The sequence below is a fragment of the Xiphophorus couchianus genome, chromosome 6 (assembly GCF_001444195.1).
Source record: "Xiphophorus couchianus chromosome 6, X_couchianus-1.0, whole genome shotgun sequence".
NCBI classification, from domain to species: domain Eukaryota; kingdom Metazoa; phylum Chordata; class Actinopteri; order Cyprinodontiformes; family Poeciliidae; genus Xiphophorus; species Xiphophorus couchianus.
The window spans coordinates 30,398,358-30,417,997 of NC_040233.1; the positions used below are offsets into that span (position 1 = coordinate 30,398,358).

At 39.6% G+C, this 19,640-nt stretch overlaps 1 protein-coding gene across 3 annotated transcripts; it reads left to right on the forward strand.

The window, feature by feature from the left end:
* The first annotated feature begins 4,042 nt into the window (after positions 1 to 4,042).
* slc26a5 (solute carrier family 26 member 5) lies at positions 4,043 to 19,627 on the forward strand. Of its 3 annotated transcripts, XM_028020028.1 has the most exons (18): positions 4,048 to 4,182; positions 4,766 to 5,066; positions 7,532 to 7,671; positions 7,869 to 7,979; positions 11,219 to 11,406; positions 11,614 to 11,778; positions 11,866 to 12,098; positions 12,196 to 12,343; positions 12,758 to 12,871; positions 12,988 to 13,065; positions 13,156 to 13,251; positions 15,926 to 16,032; positions 16,799 to 16,868; positions 16,962 to 17,054; positions 17,131 to 17,235; positions 18,073 to 18,279; positions 18,418 to 18,472; positions 18,974 to 19,627. In XM_028020028.1, exons 2-18 carry the CDS (start codon positions 4,909 to 4,911, stop codon positions 19,114 to 19,116), a joined length of 2,211 nt encoding a protein of 736 aa, XP_027875829.1. In that variant the 5' UTR covers positions 4,048 to 4,182; positions 4,766 to 4,908; the 3' UTR covers positions 19,117 to 19,627. The 3 variants fall into 3 exon arrangements, 2 of the variants coding, with proteins under 2 accessions (XP_027875830.1, XP_027875829.1); XM_028020029.1 differs by lacking the exon at positions 4,766 to 5,066 and having other exon boundaries at positions 4,043 to 4,182; XR_003595857.1 differs by lacking the exons at positions 18,073 to 18,279; positions 18,418 to 18,472; positions 18,974 to 19,627 and having other exon boundaries at positions 16,937 to 17,054; positions 17,131 to 17,186.
* Positions 19,628 to 19,640: the final 13 nt, after the last annotated feature.

A 19,640-nucleotide genomic window follows, 5' to 3' on the forward strand; every position in this document is an offset into this window, starting at 1 on the left:
CTCTGCCGCTGCTGCTGTCTCCATAGCAACAGCTCAAAGACATGCACAGTTTGTATAAGAAGTTCCCAAAATCACAAAGGATAAATGAACTTTTAAATAAGATAAATCGGATGCATTTCTGGCTCCATATGATACAGATTTCAGTGTTAACACAAATGATGAATAATCCTAGGACTGCTATTTTGGACGTTGTGCAAGATACAGTTCCAGACAGAAGTTCCTCATTGGCATAAATATCAACTTTTGGACTTTCGAAGGTGAATTTCACTGTCCCTTTGAGATTGAGCCGTTTGGTCAAAACCAATCAGCCCTGTAACAACTGTCAGGAAACGGCAGTGACGCATTCTGCATGCAGTGATGTGGTCGACCATGGTGATATGGGACGATGGTGGTAATGTTGGTAGGAGTTTGCCCTGCAATCTGCGGGTTGCTGGTTCAATTCTCTTTATGTCGACCTCTTGACAGAGGCCCAAAATCAGTTCAGGCAGGTTAGAATGCACCAATGCTCATAGTTTACCACATTTATATTTTTGAAACAATTTCAGAGGTCCAATTTGAACTAGCTCTCATTCTTTAGTCATGTTTTGCCTGAAATAAAGTAAAAAAAAAAAATGGTCATGAAGTGATTCACAATTTAGCATGTTGCTAATGCTGCCATCTATCATTATTTTTATTCTTTCCTGTCACATCTGCTCACATAAACTATACTTTTACCATGACTAATTTCCATAAACAACTGCTTAATACCTTCAAACAGAAAACTGAAACTCTGAAAAACGATTCATTTAGACTATTTTTTGAAACCGCGTGTAGTCATATTTGGCTTGAATTGTATGGATTCTGTTGCTTCTATCTAACAGGGGTCTCAAACTCCAGTCCTCGAGGGCCGCAGTCCTGCAGTCTTTAGATGTGCCACAGGTACAAAACACTGGAATGAAATGGCTTAATTACCTCCTCCTTGTGTAGATCAGTTCTCCCAGCCTTGCTAATGACCTAATTATTCTAATCAGGTGTGGTGCAGCAGAGGCACATCTAAAAGTTGCAGGACTGCGGCCCTCCAGGACTGGAGTTTGAGACCCTTGGTAAAACATTTACACCTTGATTTACTGTGTAGCCGTTTGGATGGCACGTGTGTGGTTTCTCTTAAAAAAAAAAAACGAGCAACTTTTACACTTGCACGTTTGTCTATTTCCCCCCTAACATTCATCAGAGTATGGACTGTACTGTTGGGTCCTCCGTCTAACAGTACCAATGAAGCAGGCAGCCTTTAAAAAACAGCTCTTCCTCACTGAGAGAACAGGAATTGCTTTGTATGAGAATGTGGGCCTGTGTGGACTAAAGAAATGAAGTTTATGCAGAGACACACAAGCAATGTCTGGGCTTATTCAGTCGATGTGAAATAATACCCTCGTCCAACATAGTCGCCAAGTGTGCCTTAATTCACACATACACAAACTGATGCTCTAACTCACTGTCCTGGTCACCTCTTAGTAGTTTTCTGCTCCCTCCACAAATGATCTGGTTTTATGATCTTTCATATATCTTTTAGCATCTCTTCAGTCAACATTTTCTCTAGACCAAATTGCCTTGCTTAAAAATAAATAATAGGATTAATGTTTCAGCAAGTTTTTAACTCAAGCTCAATGCTCTTGCATAACAAAGTGAGAGGGGAAAAAAAATCAACTGAGCCTTTAACAGCTAAAGTGGGATTTCAGGAAGATTTATTTCTATTTCTACAGCACACCTTAAAATAGCATTTTCTGTATTCAAGAAACAGGTCAGCATAAAATGAAGGTAACTCCTAATTGGTTCAAACACAACCGCATCATGTACTTGCTTGAGGTGGTTGGCAGGAAACCCTTTCTGTTCTTTATCAGAAAGCTACATAGTGCATTGACTGAACTTATTCATTTAAGAAAGCCTGTTTAAAAAGAAAAAAGTGGGAGGTTGCCACCTCACCCGAATCAAGGTCGTTCCCTGTCGCACCTTTGTCTTTCCGTCGGACTGCCACTCGTCTATATTCCTCCGCCTCACGGGTCCCTGTTAGAGTCAAACTGTTTCTTTTCTTCAAGTCGAACATGGTCTCACCTGTATTGTCTTGTAGAAAAAACTGTGAAACTCCAACGAAACTTGACAACATGAACCAGACCATAGAGATGCTACCCGGTGCGTGTGTTTCTCGTTTCACGTGTATAATCATCGGCACCAGCTGTTCAGAAACCACGCCCACTTATTTAAATGAGCACGACCCTTTATTTATTTTCTCTCTACATCTAGAGAAAATGAAGGCGCTTGGAAGATTCTGGTAATAAGGTATTTCTGAAAAATTTTCAAATAGAATTTGTTTTTTTGTTTGTTTGTTTGTTTTTAACAACAAAAGCCCATTAACATGGTAAACCCTAACTCTTGCATGAGCCATTTCATCACACTTCCACCCAGCAGCCAACCAGTATAATTCACAAAAATAATTCCTCAAACCCACAACTGATAACTATTTGGTATATCCCATAGACATAATGAAGAGCTTTACTCTGGCGCACTACCGCCACCAGCTGGTGAGGAGTGTGGATCGGGATTCTCAAATTGAAGAAATTCTCCCAAGTAAACCTCTACATAGCATTGAGCATGCACTCTAGACATCACCATATTCGTGGATAACACAAATCCTAAAAACTTTTTTTCCCATGGCAGCAAGTTTTCTACAACTTGTATTTGTGTCCGGTGAATGGGAAGTTGGTGCCAGCTTGTTCGGTGCGTACTAAAAATCCTGGAATTACATTTTATTAAATATTTTTTTGAAATATAACATTTTCAAAACATAAATTAAAAAAATATATATAATTCATCTACAACTGAATTATATATATATTTAAATTAAATACAGAAAGAACCTTGAAAACACGGTTATGAATTTATAAGTTTATCAAACACGAAGTTTTTGATTCATTTATTACTCTGTCAAAAATGCATATACATATTTTGGGCTGAAGCAGGCGCTCTTGTACAGAAATTCACCCAATAACAGCCACTTATTATTTTCATTTTTTTAAACCTCAAGAATGCTATTCATTAGAATATCTTTTTCTATTATTATGTTTTACAAAGCCAAAATGTGTGTGTGTGTGTTTGTATGTTTATTTTCTTTCTTTTTTTTTAGCAAAAAACAAAGCGAAGGAAAAATACATTCAAAGTGTAATTAATGTTCTCTTTTGTTTTTATCTCCAGGGGATATGCAACCATGTTACATACAGTATGTCCCCCACTGAGGTTTTGTACTTAGGATACAGTCTATCCTCCAGACAAAATGAGGAGGGAGCCCCGTGACTCTATGGCGTCAACTGCGCTGCTTTCGTCACCCAGCTCGCTGTCTGACAGAGAGCTGAAAAAAAAAGTGAGTGCTCACTCTGTCATTAAATTACAGTTCTCGTTTCTTCACATACATGCATATATTTATTTATTTTTGTCAACCTATAAGTGGTGGTAAATATCAAAATGCAAGTCATTGTTCGTAAAACATTTGATGGAGAAAACTAGACATGTTATTCGCCATGTACTGTGGAACAGAATGTAGCACAGTACATGTGCTATATGTAGCACATGTACAGGATTTATTTATGTAGTGCAGTTGTTAATAAAGTGTTGTTATATATTACTACTACTACTGTACATAATAATAATTATTATTATAACGACAATACAAATATACTAATTATTAATAATTACAATAAGTAAAATACAAAGTTATGTAATTTCTGATATTTGCTCAATCAATGATGTTCTAACTTATTGAATGGGTCTGTACATAGCAAGTGATAATTATATTATGTATCAGATTGCTATTAACAGAAAGAAAACAACAACAATAATAATAATAACAACAGTAATAATAATAATAATAATAATAAAATTAATAATAAACTTTTGTTTTTAACGTCGGGACTGAAAACAGCGCATGTGTCCTCAACCCGCGCCCATTCAACTTCAGACCGGAAGGGGTTAAGAAATTTGTCGACAGAGTAACTCCTCTGTCAAGAGTTCCCTATCTCTGGCTAATCGTGAGTAGTAGCAGTCAGTTGCCTACAGTCAAGGAAGAACGTCCGTCTAGTTAATGTATAACCGCAGAGGTCACTTCAGAGACTGTTCTCCTTCCGCCGGTAGCATCCCCACAGGAGGAAGACGGAGGTAAGAACCCAGCCTTCCGTAGCATCTTCATGTTAGCTGAAATGTGGAAGTAAACTCTTTTCTTTTCCTCTCACTGAGGGGTAGGAGCTAGTACAGCCGAGGTCATGTCCACACCTGTAAGCGCGAGTATCAACGTGGCGAAATTGTTTAGAATTACTCGCATATGAGTCCCCTCGGTGACATGACGGTGAGCTTTAAAAACAATAATAGTTGAGAGAAAATGTGAATAAGTTCCAGGCTCTTAGTTGTTGGCGCGAACCACAAAACAGCAAGTCGGCTCTGTCGTCATGTGCAGTAAAAACTATAAACTGTAAAGTAAGTAAAAAAAACTCTTCTAATGGACGTTTAATATGTCTGGAAACCATGAAACCTGGTAGAATCACAACATATTACTGTCTTTCCCCCCCTTTTTTAATCTTACATCATAGCCTCGCCCATCTATAAATGTTAAACCTGTCAGATTTCCCACTACTGCTGCTTTGCTAACACACTGGACATACATCTGTCATATCTGCGCGGCTCAGGGAGCCTAACTTTTATTGGCCACTCCTTCTAATTTTTATCTTGTCATGTTGACTTTCAGAACTGAATGTCCCAGTTAAAGGAATGGCGAGCTTCCAGTTCAGAGCGATGACAGAGAGGGGCAAACTGGATAGTTAAAAACAAATAATAATAAAAAAGAACAGTGACTTCCTCTGTGCTGTATAAGCCGGCCCTTCCCTTTCCATGGAGCCTGAAGAGGCGTCGGCTCCTGAGGATGCAGGCTCCAGGCTGATGCTCCGGGTAGAGCGTCCCGTCTATGATGAGGAGTTCCTCAGTACTCAGCTCCTCCATCGCAAACAGAACTCCACCTCCTTCCGTCAAAAACTCGCTGACAAGTTCAAGTGAGTCCAGCCTCTCAAAATGTGATTTTCAACCAGCAGTCTTATCCCAGGACTTAATACCAACGATTGCAGCGGTGTTGTAAATCTTTTGTATTTAATTTCTTTTGATAATTGAGCATTTTTAAGATGTCTTTATGGAAAGGTTCATATATTTAATCAAAAACAATAAGTACAGTGTAAAGGCAGTTGCTTACTTACAGATTTTTTTTTCTTTTTGCTTTTAACTCTTAAACATGTCCAACTTAAGCATTAAATATCCAGAGAAAATACAAATAGCAGTGTCTAAAATGCAGATTTTTAAAAAATTATTATTTGTTAAATGAAAATATATTTCTGAACCAACTTGGCCCCGTGTGACGATTTAATTCCCTCTCAGAGGACATTGCTGTCTCTTTGTCACCTTAAATTCAAACACATTTGGGGTTTTCCAGCGGGACAACGATGAAATTTGCACACCAGCAAGCAACCCCACTGCTGAGTGGCTCAGAAAGATTAAATAAAGAGTTTGGAGTGTCCCAGTCCAAGTCTTGAATTCAATCTGATTCTGTTTCAAGTCTGCAAGCAGGCTGTTCATTCTTATAAACCTTCCAATATTAAAATGTATTTGATCTGAGACAACATTGTGGCATAAAGTGGAACAACTAAACTCTTTCACACGCACAATAAACATATTCTAAAAAATTTTTTTAAATTAAACTCTGTTTTATTATTTTATTGATTCTGATCTGCATGTAAACCAGTTGAATCATCCCAAGTACATCTAAATAATTGTTTTAAAAATTCATAACGTTAATTTCATCCAGGTGTGTCCCATTGAGACGAAATCTTATCTTCAAGAGATGAGGACAAGTTGTTGCAAAAGAAACAAACAAAAAACGAAAACATCAGAAGGTTCCAAGATGCGTATCAGCGCATCATGCTGGGGCAGATTCAATCGTCAAAAGCAGGATGAGATTTTATTGTGTTCAACAATGATAGAGATTTTTGCAGACGCTTATACAAGCTCTTAAAATGCCTCAGTAAAACCAAGCTGGACAACTAGAGAGTTCTGCTGCAAAATCTTCCAAGCAGGTGAAACGTCTCTAAAAACCTCAATTAGACCGATCTTGCTCCTCCTTTTCTCCGTGTCTCTGGACACAAAGAGTGGAAATTGGTTACGTAACCAGTTTGCTTCATTACTAACGTTACACGTGTTGGTGTAACGTTGGAAAAAGATGTTTAGCCACATAAAAAGTCAGGCCACACTATTGACAGAAGGAACAGTCTGCAAATAAGCCAATAGTGGTTTCAGGTGAATGGAATGCCATGTGTGTTTTTGTGAAATGTCGATGAGCTGCTGTTTCCAACTGTGCAGAGCTGACTGTGTGTAGTTCTAATATTGCTAAAAAATATGTGCTAAAAAAATGAGAGGAAGAGAGAGCAGTCGTTTGTTTACCAAGTGGTTCGGTTTGTGGTTGGTGTGTAGCCACAAACTAATCTGTTGGTTCTTCAAAGGTCATTCTGTTGTTTTTCTTTTTGTACTTATGCGTATAATGCTCATTATTTCAAAGTCAGAATGAATGGCTTTTTATTTTTTAGATTTAAGTTAGCTTTAACTAGGTGAACGTAAACGATGATGTGCAGAGTGTGATAGTTGTAGAGGATGTACGTACAGTGCTGTGTAAACATGTTTTCTCTCTGACGGTTTGTAAATGATTGTTATTATTCAAATTATTTACTGGAAACTAGCTATGCAAACAGATATGGAGCTGTGGGGAGAAAGTAATTACTAAACTTAATAGCTGCTTGTTCCACTTCTGACAACAACAACTGCTGTCTAGTGTTTGAGATAACTTCCAGTGGGTCCCAGTGGAGGAGTTTTGGACTACTCTTTTTGGTAGGTTTGTTTAAATTCAGCCACAGAGTAACGGGGTTCAAGCAAGATCTGGGCACAGACAAAAAGTTTCTCTTTTGCCTGGTCAGTCTACAGAATATCTGACCCGATGTCTCGGGGATCGCTGGGATGTTTTTTTTTGGCAGAAGTGAAACGGGTCTTTGCACTGATTTTGCACTTGGAACTTTCTTATGGAGCCATTTTTGCCGAGTCTCTTGTCCTTATTGTTGTCCAATGAACTCTGACCTCTAATTCCGGGTTCTTTTGTACTTTCTTAGAAAAGTCGCTGATGTCCTCTTGAACTGATTTTGTTACATTTTTTAGTCAATTTTGAGGAGATGTTCATGGCGTTGGTTCTCGTTTCTTCAGATTGTGACTCGATGTGATGCTTTTTGAGGTCTTTTTGCTTTAAGCCTGTCAGTATGAGTACCAAATCAATGATAAATTATAAATTAAAACTAGTTCCATTTGCACGACAGCTTGTTTCTTTTGTGTCTTTCTATGTTTCCACCAAAGAGTGAATGACAAAAAGCTTCAGTCTAGTCTCAATCGGATCTTTTTTTGAAGCATGAATGCATGTCTTGTGTTGCAGGTGTTCGTCTCAGAAGGCCAAAGCAGTAGCTCTGAGTTTCCTGCCCATCCTGACATGGCTGCCGTCCTACCCAGTGAAGCAGTACCTTTTGTCCGACGTGATCTCTGGCCTCAGTACCGGAGTTGTGCAGCTCCCGCAAGGTCAGTACCCTGCGGTTTGCCGAGCGACATCTGGAGCTGTTTGGGTGTGAAAACACAGTGAAAACCCCAGCTGCAGAACACTCGAGGGTTTTTGCTTTTGACTCCACGCTGTCTTTGTTTTTTCACTCTCTGTGGGTTTGACGCTGTGAAGCAATCGCTTGGCTTCCTGGTCTCTGATTTTTCTCTCTGTTCCGCAGGTCTGGCCTACGCTCTCCTCGCCGCGGTGCCTCCAGTTTATGGCCTTTACTCCTCGTTCTACCCCGTTCTGCTGTACATCTTCTTTGGCACGTCCAGGCATGTGTCCATCGGTAAGATGTCTTACGTGGAGCCTTTCCTGCTGAGTCATGAATCCGAGCTGCGTTGCGAAATACAAAGCTCAACACAGTCATGCATTTTTTCACTGGTGCTTAGAACCTTCTTGGACCTGTGACAAATTGAATAAAATGACATTAGCACCGTTTTTAGTTTGGATTGCGACAGTTTGCAAAACCTGACCTCCATGCAAATGCTTAAAATGCACCAATTAATTTCTAAAAGCGGAACTTTACCCCATGTTTTACAATTTGACATTCATTTTTAGTTTTTTCAGCTTACCTCCAACAAATTTTTATTTTTGAGGACATGATCTAATTTCTGCTGCATTTAAAAAAAAATTTTGTTTTTACTTTTACGTATAGATGCATTAACAGAATCTGCAACTTAAATTCACTTCTGTGTAGTCTGTTTTGGAGACGGCGTCGTTTTTTCCATTGAAGTAAAACCGGACAGGTTACCATGAGGCAATTTATGTGTAGTTTTTTGGTTTATGCAAAACTTAAAAATGAATTTTCATACTTCGCTTAAAACACTCCCAAGTACAATTGTTAGCATGCTCCCATTAGAAAAGTAGAATCTTGACTACGTCGTCATGTGCATTTATCAGCTTGTATTAAATCTAAATAAGGACAAGACAATATCTCACCATCCATTTCCCCTCTTTACATTTACCATTTCAACAACAATAAAGCTTTCTCAGGTGTAGCAGTTAACTGGACTTCATCTTTGGTGACATAGTTCTTAGAAAAGAGAGTCTTGTGTGAGGAAGAAATGTTTCTGTTCCACCGCAACTGTTGTACCCACAGATGATGTAACCGGCACTATTGTACCTCATTGACCACAACGTGCCACTTGTCTCTTCTGCCTGTCTGTGCAAAGTGGCACAGAGTCGTCTCACCATGTCTGTTGATGAATGAGGGCAGTAACCTTGTTTTGAGTGAAACAAGTTGACTGTAACGCTGCTGTGAATTCACAACAGGAGGCGAGCGACCTCGCTGTGAAATGGCGCCTGCCCAAAGTTTCCCGCCGATGAGCAGCAGGACGCGGTCGTAACGATACCTCTAAATCTGGAAGACGTCAAGAGGGGAATGACTGGGCAGCTGTCCGAGAGCTGGGCCCCGGCTAAAGTTGTGTTAGTTTAACCCCATTAGCTGGCGTTGGAAAGGCCGTGCAGCTCCAGGCATGAAAAGAAGTGCAGCTGAGGTGAAGCACGTTCGCGACTGTTTGGGTTTGTGTGAACGTCGGCGCTGATAACAGACTGGGCTGGTGATAAGGAAAGGACATTTTTGCATAATCTTTCTGTGCAAAACCTTTTGGACACTTTCACAGTTGTGAAGGTCTTAATCAGTGCTGCACACTATTATTCATATTCATATTTTTCCTCATTCTGCCATAATTTACTCTTGACTCATTTATAGATTAATATATTTCCATGCACATGCTTGGTTTTTTTTTTCTTTAGATCATATTTAAATTACTTACATTATCACACTTATGTATATATATTTTTCATATAAATATGATATTGCTTATGGTATACATTTGTACTTACTAATATGCAACACTTTGGATGCCGTAGTGTGTCAATAAATAAGCAATTTCCCCCTAGGGATTAAACTATATCCCGCTCTTCTATTCTATATTCTCAAATTTCAGTTTATTAGAATTTTATGTAAATACGAAAGAGACGTACTAACATCAACTTATTTTAAAATTTTAAGCAAATTATTATTTGTTTAAAAATAAAAATTGGTATTAATTTACATCCTACAGATGCAGAGTTGCCATTTTTGGCAATCCCACAAGGAAATTATTTTGACCAAATAACATAAAATACAATTAAAAGTGTACTTAGATGAAATAAAGTAAGTAAAATAGAATGTATGTTAATATACAGTCAGCCAAAGCAAATTGAATCATGAAGCACTCAGTCCTGCAGCCTAGTAATGGCTTTTGGCTACGGCTGCTCCGTCGCCCAGCCAGGATGGAGTGACGTAGGTGAGTGTTTCGGGTTGGGTCGCTCTGTGCCTTCCTCCAGCAGAGCCTATCAAATGACAGTCCAGGCTCCTCACTACGACCAAACCAGCCCTGCAGATGAATTTGTCCAGATGCTTCCTGTTCTTCCCCAGCAGACAACAGGATACAGGACAGCACTCCCAAACACCCGACTTGTCAAACATGTGAAAGAGCATTTTCGAAACGATTTTATCCTGCGAAGAAAGTGTGGAGGACTCCGTCTCTAAAATGCTTCACTATAACCTTTTAAGGACGAGGCTTGGAATAACGGTGGCCACGTGTTCAAACCTGGAAAAACCGGTGCCGTGAGGCAGGTTTGACATTTTCACACACGCATCTGAAAGAATCTCAACAGTACGGATATGGCTAGACTGTATAAACTGCTGCTTATTAACTTAAAAAGTTGACTTGGTTAAACAGAGCAGAAATTAAATACAATTTCAAAATTGTACTATTTATAACACAGGCAAATAAAGTCGAAAACAGAATGTCAGCTCTTTGAAAGTGTAAATAAGAGTTTATTTACACATTATTATTGGTTACTGGTACTTGTAGATCTGACAATTTATAGCACAAAAACTCCAAATTTAAGTTATATGCGCACACCTCCAGTTTTATTGCGCCAGATGCAACTCCAGCTGTTTCAAATGACCTTTTCACCTGTGACAAAATAGACTAACATAAACATAACCCATGCAGTAAGTTGCAGGTTATCAAATGTTGCAGTTAATTCAAAGCACGTGTCCCCAAACATTAGCTTATAAGGACGAACATGTTGTTTTTAATGAAAGTTCAAAGGTCATATTTGTACTTTTGTTCATAAGTCACTCCCACTTTGTTGATTCATCACCATATTGAGAACTTTACCTCACTGTGCAGTAAAATGTGTGATACAAATAAACTTGACTGAGTGTGCTAAGGCTTTTGTAGCATTTGGGTAACGTATTCTGCACGTCTTTGTTCCATTTGAGGCTAATTTATCCTTTCAGTGTCTGAAGACCTCACCTTGTTGTTCCCGTTGGTAAATGTTTCTCCTTGTTTAAATTAAAACTGGTCCTCGACACGGCTTGTGGCCTTTCCACACAGCTTGGTTCCTCTCTGCAGGACGCTCAGCTCAAACTACCACAGTCTGGTTCAAGTAACAAGACATTAAGATGCCTGGAGGATGAATTACAGAAGATACCTTTTATTAAAGTGTTGCATTTCTGACCTGCAGGCACCTTTGCAGTCGTAAGCCTGATGATTGGTGGCGCTGTAGTGAGGGAAGTTCCTGACAACATGTTTATTGGCCCCGCTAATGTCTCCAATTCGTCTTCGGTCGACAAGGATCTCAATCTCAGTCCCATCGATGCCAGGAGAGTCCAGGTGGCTGTTGTGCTCACCACCATGGTGGGAATCATCCAGGTCAGTCTGGCGAGAACTCGTCAGAAGGAGGGGAAGGGGGGGTTCTGTTGTTTAGGGAGAGAAATGTTTTTCCCACGCTCGAAAATCGCGTGCTTACCCAAAGCAGCAGGCTCAATCGTTCTGGACGCATCACCTTGACGTGAATGTTTTTATTTCAAACACAGCCTTTCCTTTCTGCCTCTTGATTTGTTTCCCTTTTTCCTCCAGTTTGTATTGGGTCTTCTCAGGTTTGGCTTTGTGGCCATCTACCTCACAGAGCCTCTGGTGCGAGGCTTTACCACAGCAGCTGCCGTGCACGTCGTCATCTCCCAGCTGAAGTACTTACTTGGAGTGAAAACGGCGCGTTTCTCCGGGCCCCTCTCTGCTGTTTATGTGAGTCTGACAGGAAAAACGTGTCTTCCGTTCGATTAAATAGGTGTGCATGTCTTGCTGCATTGTCGCTCTTTTCTGTTCCTGCAGAGCGTTCATGCGGTATTGAGTAAAATCACAGAGACAAACATTCCCAGTCTCCTCCTGGGCCTTACTTGCACGGTGTTTCTGTACGGGATCAAAGTCCTCAACGAGCATTTCAAGAAGAAGCTGCCCGTTCCCATTCCTGGAGAGATCATCGTGGTTATTTTGTCCACCGGGGTCTCTTACGGAATACCCCTTAAAAGCCACAATGTGTCTATTGTCGGGCAAATACCATCAGGGTAAGCTAGATTTCAAATGGAACTGTCATAACATCTCAGCTCACAAATATTTACACACCGGGTAGGATGTACTGTGAGAGTTTGCTTGTGTTCTCAGGCTCCGCGCTCCTGCTGTCCCAGATTTCTCCCTGGCGCTAAATTTGATCCCTGATGCGATTGCTGTAGCAATTGTAGGATTCTCCATGACCATCTCTCTTTCTAAGACCTTTGCCTTGAAGCATGGTTACAGCGTGGACGGCAACCAAGTGAGGAGAGGGTGACGAACAAAACACCAGCCATTTTGGATCATAATACTTCGGATTTTCAACTTTGTGTGTGTGCATTGCACACAGTGATATATTTCAAGTGTTTAATTCGGTTAATCTTGATTATTACTTCTAGGTCATGAAAACCTAAGTCAAGTTTGCCTGAAAATAAATTACATGACAGAGTGTCCGCACATCCTTAAAAAGTCTTAAATTCGTGTATCTAGTTAAGGCCTTAAAATGTCCAAAATTCATTTTTAAAAAGTACCCAGGTACAAACCACTCTCCTTTTAGATTACCACTCTGAAGTGTTATTATAGTCGGTGCTTAACAATCTCCAGTCCTGACATCGAACAAATAACCGTTTAAAATCTGACTGTCGATTCGCCTTCTGTTTTCCCCGTCTTCTATCAGGAGCTGATCGCTCTCGGCCTCTGCAACTTCTTGAGCTCCTTCTTCCACACCTTTGCCATCACCTGTTCAATGTCCAGGAGTTTGGTGCAGGAGAGCACAGGAGGAAAGACACAGGTGAGATGAAACGCTCCCACAGGAGCCTTAAGGCTATCTGAGCTATATTGGTGCCATATGTCCATTAGAAGTGCAACAGATAACGCTCACAAAGCTTTTCCTGTGTTTTCGCCCAGATCGCAGGACTGCTGTCTTCTCTCGTGGTGCTGCTGGTCGTATTGGCCATTGGTTTTGTCTTCGAGCCGCTCCCTCAGGTAGGTGAAGACGTTACAGGCGGTTACCTTGACGTGTGTCTGAGCCGAATGCCTGATCTGATTTTTTTCTCTTTTTTTCTTTTTTTTCAGACCGCACTGGCAGCTATCATCATAGTCAACCTGGTGGGGATGTTCAAGCAGTTCCGAGATATTCCCCCTCTGTGGAGGACCAGCAAGATTGAACTGGTGAGCTTTTAAGTTGCTTTCAAATAAAATAATTGTAGTTTTTAAATCAGCGCAGCTGACTAGAGGGACGGCGGAGTCCCTGAACGAAATTCTGTGAGAGGTGTACGGAGTCCCGGGCAGGAAGAAAAACGGCGAGTGACTGAGGGTCACTGCACGCAACACAAACCCTGTAAATTCTAGACACTAACACCGTAGAACTAGACACTAGTACCATAGAATTGCACAAAAATCCGTGAGGGACAGCTGAGTCCCTACTCGAAATACCGTGAAAGAGACGTACAGAGCTTTTTGCCAGAAGCCCATTAAAATGCTGTCTGCATCGTTTTAAACTGTGTGATTGTGAGCATGAGTGGGAATAAAAATAGCAACAGGTATTTTGTTCCGTATAACACAGTAGGAATGTAACAGGTAAACCTTCTATGGATGCAAGCTCGACTAAAAACCCACCTGTTTAGGATTGTATTTGAAACGTAATCAATTACAAATTTATTGATGGAATCTTGACTTAATGTCGTGTTTTGATTGTTGATTCTATGTTGCATTGTGTTTCTGTGTTTGATATGATGTAAAGCACTTTGAAATACCTTGCTGCTGAAATGTGCTATACAAATAAAATTTGATTGATTGATTGATTGATTGAGGCATTTTTTAGCAGGTTGACATGAGCGTGAGGCAGTTCTTCCTCGTTTATATCCTCTGGTTTTAGTTTTCATATCCATGTAGGGCGAGGCCTAGCTGCAGTACAGACGCACAATTTGACTTTTATGTGCGATAAAGGATCGGTTCACTTTGAGAGTGGAAAAGATAACGTCCCTTCTGTTGTTCTCCTTGCATGCTAGACACACAGCCGCTGTTACTTTGTGTTTGAAAATGGCCCACAAAGTGCTGGGAGCACTTCGTCTTTGTATTTGTTTCCATGACAGCATATCTCCACTCTAACCGTTCCTAATAATTCCTGTTCGGATGGATGTTTCTTCCCCCTTTTTCAGAACAGATGGAAGGACACTGATCATGATCATGTCAATTATGGAGCTCATCACGGCTCGTTTTTCCAACACTAGCTTTGGCAGACTACTTGGAGGTCTTTCAGAGACACCAATAAACTTAATAGAATCATCTTGTTCAAAACCAATTATTGGTCACACCGTTATAAATAAGAGTGCTGTGACCCAATCTGCGCTGTCAGAAAGTCTGGAATAAGCCTGACTAGTGTATTTATTAAGAAAACTGTTTTACGACGTTATGACGAGAATAAGTCATATTCTACTGGAGAGGAGTAGTGAAGTAGTGGAAATTACTTTGACTTGACAGTTGTCCTGCAATTTGCAATTTGGATTTTGTTTAGCTGTAAACAGTAATCATGAAAGTTAAAGCAAACACTTGATGCATCTTTAACAAGAGCCACTTTTTGTTTTTTTTTTGGTGTTCTTTTTTTTTAATTTTATCTTTATTGATTTTCAGGAAAGTACCATTTACACCACCTTAGGCCTCTACATCACAAGACTAACTTCAACATTTGAAATAAGATGGACCAGTAGACCGTTGCATTATAACAGTCAAAACAAAAATGCAACTTCACTTCCCTGAGAAAGATTGTAAAGCAAGGAGTAAAGAGAGTGTGAAAGAAGAAACCACAGAAAATAAAAAAATAAGTTAGAAATGTAAAAAGCAAACCACAAAAAAAATACACCAACAAAAAACATGGTATAAAATAATTATGAAGTTTGGCTATCATAGGAGACTGGATTGTCAAGGACATTTAATCAAGTTTGGTCTCTAAAAATGAAATCAGATCTTTTAAGTTTTACATAATCTACCCAAATCTGCCACCGCTGACAGAATTGCTCAGTCTTGTGATTGAGAGAGGCTGTTATTTTTTCCATTTTATTCATGTTAAATGTTATGTCGACCCAGTCGTCTGAAGTTGGTTTGTCTTGTGATAACCATTTTCTTGTAATGTTTCTCTTACTTGCTGTTAATAAAATAGTCATCAGATATGTATTTCTTTTTTAAGCTTCTTGAGGAATTATGCCGAAATACATAAGCTTGATCTCCAAAGGAATGTTCTGCTTGAAAATATATTGCAAGGCACTATTTATCTCTTTCCAGTAATCTTTTATAACTGGGCAGTCCCAGAAGACATGATAATGGTTTGCGTTTTGATTTCTACATTTTCTCCAACATGCAGGAGGATTTCCATCATAGTGGCATTTCTGAGCAGGTGTGATAAAGAATCTTACCAGCTTTTTCCATCCAAATTCTTGCCATTGTAGAGATTTATTATATGTCCATTGGCATCTCCACATTATTGCCCATTCCTCTTCTGTTACTGTTCAATTGCCCTCTCTCTCTCATTTTGCTTTGGGTTGAATTGAGATCTATTAGGTTTTTATAGATAAATGAAATAATTTTCCCTTTAATTTTTGATTTATAGGCATTAATAAAAATTTCCATTAGGTTTATATTTTTGTCTACAAGAGCCACTTTTTGAACTGAATTACAGACATAAATTACTTTTCTAATGGTGTTCTCAATTATCAAGATGAACCTGTAATGGGAAACACAAGGTGCTCGATTACAGTTTCTAGTTTCTTTTTGACAAGAAGCAGACAGAGTGTTTCTTTAGATCTTTTCCCAGCTTTAGTTATGCAATATACTTTTTCCCCCCCCTCAGGCCATTTGGCTGGTGTCCTTCGCAGCGTCTGTGCTGTTGGGTCTGGATTACGGCCTCCTGGCAGCCATCGCCTTCGCCATAATAACCGTCATCTACAGGACACAGAGGTACAACTCACTGGCTTTTTAATTTATATATATTTTAATGTCATTGTGTGGATTAAATTACGAGTGCAGGTTATGTCATCATGGCATAATCATAATTTTGTACAGAGGGTTTGTACTAATTTTGTTGGAGAAGTTTGGTTTGGGCCTGAAACCCATTAAAACTAATTACAACTTTTTAATTATGTTTAGGTTTCAGTGTGTCTGTGCATGATTTAAAAATCGTACACTGTCTCAAATTAAAGGAGAATGTCTTAAATTCATTAAATAAAATGTAAGTTAGTCTCAACTTGCATTTAAAGCTAACTTAAATGCCTTAAGTTGCCCCTAAGGTATTCAGTTTAAGGCTAGTTTAAGTTAGTCGGTGGGATGTTAGTCACAGGTCTAACATTTAGTTGCAGCAGGACTACTTAATCTCATATTCTATGTAGGTTTTTTATGTCAGGCAAAAGTTTGAGTCGTGAGTCACTCACTGTATTAGGTATCTACTGGTAACAAGATGCTAATACTTGCTTGCTAGCTAGCAAGAAAACAAATAAGCCATTAGCAGGTAGAATATGGCTAGCCAGCGAGAGAGTTGGGTCTTCTGAAATTCTTTTGTACGTCTCTGTCATGAGTTAGATCTTAAATTTTAGTCATAGTCCTCTTAAGAAGGTCTTACAAAGTCTTAAATCTGAGTTGGTGAGTTTGTAGTTCTACTCGTTTGACATGAAGACGTGTGTAAAAGCCAATGCTTTTGCTCTTCACAAGTGTTTTTCTTGTCTTCTAGCCCCAAAAGTACCATCCTGGGTCACGTAACAAACACAGGACTGTATTATGATGTGAATACATATGAAGAGGTGAGTTTTAGTGGAGGAGAGGTTATGCTGACACAAGCTTCCAACCCCCCCACATATTTTGGTTTTAGTTTGGAATTTGTTTATTCTTGCCAGGCATCTGAATATGAGGGAATTAAGATTTTCCACTCCAACTCCTCAATCTACTTTGCTAACAGCGACCGTTATGTGAGCAAACTCAAGGAAAAGGTAATTCAGTCCCATGACGTGCAAATATGAGCTTCGGGGCGAGTTTACAGACCTCTTCTTTGTATTGTCTCTGCAGACGGGCCTAAACCCTGAGGAGCTGCAGGCAGCGCGGAAAGTCAAAAGGAAACGGAAGAAAAAGGAAAACAAGGAACAAAACTCCTCAATCAAGATTTGTGCAAAGGTGTTATCGCCCTTCATGTGGTTTCGCTCCTCTTTGTGTGGCTTTGTTGGCAGTGTAAACGACCAGTATAGCATATTCTGCATGTGTCGTTCTGACACTAATAATCAAGATCCTGGGTTTATGTGGAGTTCCTGTTGAAGGAAATACTGGTTTAAGCTTGTCGAGAATTTGACCTTCAATGGCGTTTGTGTGACTTTGAAATGAAAAGCTGCAGAATGTGACTCACATGCAGGGCTGCAACTGATTATTATTTCAGTTATTCATTAGTCTGCCGATTAATTAAATAAAAAATAAAATTGGCACAATCTGCAGATTTTTCATTTAGGCCTGTTTTTTATATACAATATTAGAAATGCATTAAGAGATGCAAATACACAACAAACAATTCAATATCTTTTTAAAATATAAAAATAAAAATTTTATTGCCTAAATTTTTTTTTTTTTTACAGATTTCAGCCAAAATGGCTAAAACTATGCCACTTTAGGAATTTTTGGGTAGAACATATTTACAAAGAGCTGTTTTTTTTTTTTTGTCTTAAAGTCAAAATATTTATATTTTTTGGACAGTTTTGGCTTATTTGCTCATCTAATAATGTTCTTTCAGCAATTGGCCTTTTTTTGTTTGTTTTTTGTTTTTTGAGTCTGTACCCACCAGTTAACGATTAATCGCTTACTAAGTTACTTGCCGATTATTTGAATGATCAATTCATCGCATTTAATCGTTTAAGCCCTACTCACTTGAACCTCAAGTGTTTTGTTTTATTCTTAAACTGATTACAAGTTTGCTTCAATTTTGTGACTAAAATTTTCCTTAATGTGTATGACTGGCTGCACAAGGATGAGACGGAGGATGCGACCCAGGAGGTCGTGCCTCAGAGCCAGGAGATGCAGGAGGTAAGGAACGGCGACTCGGAGGACAAACACGGCGAGCCGACCTCTGAGGAGGCCGTCTTCCTTGAGCCTCTCAGCTCGGTTCATTCCATCATCCTGGACTGGACGGCCGTCAATTTTATTGATTCAGTAGGAGCCAAAGCCATCAAGCAGGTTTTAACCTTTATTTGCGTTGGATCATTTGTATTTTTTCTTCTCGCCGCCTTGTTGTGACAAAGCATCACTTCATGGATGGGGTTGGTTGGGGTTGTGTGTGTTGCGATAACTCCAAACTGTGTCTGTTTTATTCAGGTCATTAAGGAATATGCTTCAGTTGATGTTCGGGTGGTCATTGCTGGCTGCAACAGTAAGTAATAACAAGGGATTCTCTTTTTACAGCACCTTGTAAAAGTATTCATTCAAATTATTAACAAGCTAATGATCAGTCTGCACTGTTGATCAGAATATCCCATTCAGTCAATGTTTGAACGTAGGATTAGACAAGTTATATGGCTGCATAATACAGTCCAACAATTTCTCAAGACAAATGGACGCATCTGATTGTGATGCTATTAGATACGGGGTTCTGCAGGGATCATTACTGGGAGCAGGGATTAGGTATGCTCAATAGATCAGGATCAACATCGGTATCGGTCCAATAAGTAAAACAGATTGTAATCTCCATCTTGTTGCTGTTTGTGTTTCAGTTGGGGGAGAGGATTATAAGCAGATAAACAATGTAGCTGGTGTGGTCGCTTTTAGACGGTGTTAAAAGTGTGGGGAAAATGTAGAATGTCGCTGAATATTAGTTACCTTAATATTTTAGTTTGGCTATCCCCTGATGGATCCATCTTAATTCTTCTTGAAGGAACCGTACTGGACCAGCTCTACACGCTGCAGTTTTTCTCAGAGGAACTGTCCACAAACGTGGTGTTCCCCTCGGTTCATGATGCCGTCCTGCACTGTCAGTGCTCCAGCTCCAGGCTACCGGCTGCCTCAAGCGAAGCCTGATCACAGGTTCACGGCCTGAACCCAAAAGGGTCCAACAGGCTGTGACCGTCGGAGCAGTGGACTCATCAACCTTAGCAATGGTTCACATTGAACATGAGTTTTTAATCTTGGTAGCATAGATAGATGTGCTTTATATTCTCAGTAGCTCTGACCATCTCAAATGTGTACGATACTGAGCTTTATCCCTCTGTATCCTCTTAGTGGTCCGCAGATGCAGAGTACTCAAAAGTTGCACTTTTAACACCTTTTGTAGTTCAGGGCTACTTCAGACTTGCTGCTGAGTTTTGTTCAAACGAGAATCCAAAAATCATTTCTGGAGGACTTTGATGTGTGGAGTTAGTGAAAGTTAGCATCTCATTGTCTCGCTGATAACATCTCAGGTTACTGATGTTGCTGTGATCAATGCTTGTTTAAGTTGAAGACGATCAAAACTTGACACTTTGTGTTATGTCTGTTACTGCATTGCAACATTTTTGTGCTGGAATATTTTAATGTAATGACTTTTCAAAATTAAACAAAAGAGA

Bases quoted from the DNA above. Each gene is read 5' to 3' on its own strand.
- slc26a5 (XM_028020028.1), top strand. From the start codon at position 4,909: ATGGAGCCTGAAGAGGCGTCGGCTCCTGAGGATGCAGGCTCCAGGCTG. The intron at 11,407-11,613 runs GTCAGTCTGGCG...TTTTTCCTCCAG, and splicing joins CCATGGTGGGAATCATCCAG to TTTGTATTGGGTCTTCTCAG. The intron at 18,473-18,973 runs GTAAGTAATAAC...TTCTTCTTGAAG, and splicing joins GGTCATTGCTGGCTGCAACA to GAACCGTACTGGACCAGCTC.